Source organism: Peromyscus eremicus, unplaced genomic scaffold, assembly GCF_949786415.1.
Source record: "Peromyscus eremicus unplaced genomic scaffold, PerEre_H2_v1 PerEre#2#chr23_unloc_1, whole genome shotgun sequence".
NCBI classification, from domain to species: domain Eukaryota; kingdom Metazoa; phylum Chordata; class Mammalia; order Rodentia; family Cricetidae; genus Peromyscus; species Peromyscus eremicus.
The window spans coordinates 1,125,327-1,126,562 of record NW_026734287.1 but is presented as its reverse complement, the minus strand read 5'-3'; the positions used below and the strand labels follow the sequence as shown (position 1 = coordinate 1,126,562).

The 1,236-nt window shown below is 45.1% G+C and overlaps 1 protein-coding gene across 1 annotated transcript; it reads left to right on the top strand.

Annotated features, from left to right (window-relative positions):
• The first annotated feature begins 300 nt into the window (after positions 1-300).
• Positions 301-1,236, top strand: LOC131900868 (olfactory receptor 2AE1-like). The gene has a single exon (XM_059252195.1). The coding sequence runs from the start codon at positions 301-303 to the stop codon at positions 1,234-1,236; it is 936 nt and encodes a 311-aa protein (XP_059108178.1).

Sequence of the window (1,236 nt, the reverse complement as noted above, 5' to 3'; positions counted from 1 at the left end):
TCTAGAACTTCGCAGTGATGATGATTTTTTAAGAAAGTGTTTGAGATTTCTCTTTTTTAAAGGATGATTTGGATATTAGAATTGTTGCACATTAGAAATAGACATACACTTGTACAAGATGTCCACATATGATCTAGTATCATGTCCAGTGAATACATACAAAGACATTTCAAATATGTAAAATAAAGAGAAAATATTCTTCACATTTTTCTTGAGAAAAGAAGTGCTCATTGTGAAGCTGTGTTTCTTGCATGACACTTCCGTCTTCTCCCTGTTCCCTCAGGGGCTGAGGAACGGAGCATGTGGAGGTGGAACCAGACCTCTCTGGAGGACTTCATCCTTCAAGGGCTCTTTGATGACTCCTTCAACCACTTTTGTCTTTTCCTCCTCATCATGCTGGTCTTCCTTACAGCAGTGAGTGGCAACAGCCTCACCATCCTCCTCATCTGCGCCGATCCCCGTCTTCACACACCAATGTACTTCCTGCTCAGCCAGCTGTCCCTCATGGATCTGATGCACGTCTTCACAACCATTCCCAAGATGGCTAGCAACTACCTGTCAGGCAAGAAGTCCATCTCGTTTGTGGGCTGTGCCATCCAGCACTTCCTGTACCTGTCTCTGGGTGGTGCAGAGTGTCTCCTGCTGGCCCTCATGTCCTATGACCGCTATGTTGCCATCTGCCACCCCTTGAGGTACACTGTGCTCATGAGCAGAAGAGTGGGAGTGATGATGGCTGCCATGTCATGGCTGAGTGCATCTGTGAACTCCCTAATCCACACATCCATCTTGATGAGCTTCCCTTTTTGTGGTTCGAGAATCATCCACCATTTCTACTGTGAATTTCCAGCTGTTTTGAAGTTGGTGTGTGGGGACATCACTGTGTATGAGAACACAGCCTATATCAGCAGCATTATACATCTTCTCCTCCCCATCATTCTTGTCTCTACATCCTACGGATTCATTCTCCACAGTGTCATTCAGATGCGTTCAGCTGGGAGTAAGAGAAATGCTTTTGCTACATGTAGCTCTCATCTCCTTGTGGTTTTCCTTTTGTTTGGTGCTTGCATGTTCTCCTATATGAGACCCAGGTCCCAGCGCACTCCATTGCAAGACAAAGTTGGTTCTGTTTTCTATAGCATCATTACTCCAACTCTGAATCCTCTTATTTATACGCTGGGGAATAAGGATGTTGCTAAGGCTCTGAAGAAAGTGTTGAGGAGGGATATTCTTGCCTAG

Coding starts and splice junctions, on each gene's coding strand:
- LOC131900868 (XM_059252195.1), top strand. CDS start 301: ATGTGGAGGTGGAACCAGACCTCTCTGGAGGACTTCATCCTTCAAGGG.